This window comes from Phaethon lepturus, unplaced genomic scaffold (assembly GCF_000687285.1).
Source record: "Phaethon lepturus isolate BGI_N335 unplaced genomic scaffold, ASM68728v1 scaffold30396, whole genome shotgun sequence".
In the NCBI taxonomy this organism is placed as follows: Eukaryota; Metazoa; Chordata; class Aves; order Phaethontiformes; family Phaethontidae; genus Phaethon; species Phaethon lepturus.
The window spans coordinates 2,215-3,788 of record NW_010547390.1 but is presented as its reverse complement, the minus strand read 5'-3'; the positions used below and the strand labels follow the sequence as shown (position 1 = coordinate 3,788).

Here is a 1,574-nt window from a genome sequence, read left to right as displayed (position 1 = left end):
TTCCGTGCCAGCCCCTCCCTGGCACAGCCAGGGACCGTGTTTCTGGGCCAGGCCACTGCCCTGGCAAGTGACTGCGAGGTCAGTGCTCATCTGGGACACTCGTCAGTCATGTCCCTGATTAAGGCATCAGAGGCTAATTACTGCCATATGCTGGGCATGATCTAAAGGAATTAGGGGGTAATTTTGTTAACCTCTGAATCTCTTCCTTCCTGCACACTCGGAGCATGGCAATGCTGCAGAGTGATTAGCAGTGGGGTGCAGCCAGCCCCTTCTGCAAGTGCCCCCCAAGCTGATTCAGCCCCAGGGCAGCACTTGGGTGGGAAGGAGGGAAGGAAGGAGGGGCTGCTGGGGCTTCCTGGGGGGATGGGCCCCGGGCCGCAGGGCTGGGGGGCTGGTGTGTTTGGGAGGGAGGGAGGCATCTCCTGTCTCAGTGCGCTCTCTCCCCTTAGCGGCTGAAAGATGAGATAGCAGAAGTGACGAATGAGATCGAGAACCTGGGGTCCACAGAGGAGAGGTGAGTCCTCTGCTGTCGTGGCAGCCCAGAGTCTCCGCTGAGCCCCCTCCCCTGCGGTGTGACAACTCGCATCATGTGGGAGCCGTGGGCAACTGAGCGGTGCAGCCCCATCCCGTGGGTGCTGGTGTGGGTGGCTTTCCCAGGCACTCTGAATTCCTTGGAGTGGGAGCAGGATCCCAGTCTGAACTGCCACTCCAAAGGTCTGTTTTTCCAAGCCTCAGCCCCTGTCTGGCCACAGCGACTGTTGGACTTTGTTATTCTGAACTGGCGCAGGCAGTGCCAGCCTGGGATTAGGGGGTCCCGGCAGCCGACAGGAGCTGACTCCCAGCGTCATTTCCAATCATCCACTGGGGCATGAAGGCTGTCCCCCTCACACTGACCCCACGGGGGCCTGAAGGCTGTTCTCCTCAGAGCTTTGCCGCATCCAGCGTGCCCTAGCTTCCCCCTGTGCAGGGTGACTTGCCAGGACAGAATCACAGAATCATTAAGGTTGGAAAAGACCTCTAAGATCATCACGTCTGATCATCAACCCAACACCATCATGCCCACTAAACCATGTCCCGAAGTGCCACGTCTGCACGCCATACGCAGCACCCCTTCTGCACGGGGTGACCCCGTGGATGGGGCACAGAAACTCCTCTTTGCTCTGGGGCCCGGCAGGCCAAGAGTCCCCCCACGCCGCTCTGCTGCGGAGTGGAGCAGACATGGAGCAGTGTGCCACCTTCACCCCATGCAGGTTTGACCCCCATTGCAGGGGGCCTGGCCCGGTCAAAGTTGCTGGGCTCCCGTTCGGTCCAGGCTGACCCCCTCCCCACAGCACGCTGCCCAAGGGGCGAGGGGCCGGGCGGGAGGCAGCCAGGCCCCTCCTGGGCACTCAGCTGCTTTGTGCCTTGCAGGAAAAACATGCAGAGGAACAAGCAGGTGGCTATGGGCAGGAAGAAGTTCAACATGGATCCCAAGAAGGTACCGCGGGGTGGGCTGGGTGGGGAGCGGGGCAGCTCACCAGCCCATCTGGGGCTGTGCTGGGCCGGGGAGGCAGCGGGCAGGCCGGCGGGGCAAG

At 61.6% G+C, this 1,574-nt stretch overlaps 1 protein-coding gene across 1 annotated transcript in view; it reads left to right on the top strand.

Annotated features, from left to right (window-relative positions):
- Positions 1–453: 453 nt before the first annotated feature.
- Positions 454–1,574, top strand: part of LOC104622759 (cytohesin-1) — a gene marked incomplete at its 3' end in the record, with an annotated part of 2,442 nt that continues 1,321 nt past the window's right edge. The window contains exons 1-2 of the mRNA XM_010289637.1: positions 454–514; positions 1,411–1,477. Of these exons, the coding sequence (XP_010287939.1) occupies positions 1,418–1,477 (60 nt within the window). The remainder of the gene's footprint in view (positions 515–1,410; positions 1,478–1,574) is intronic.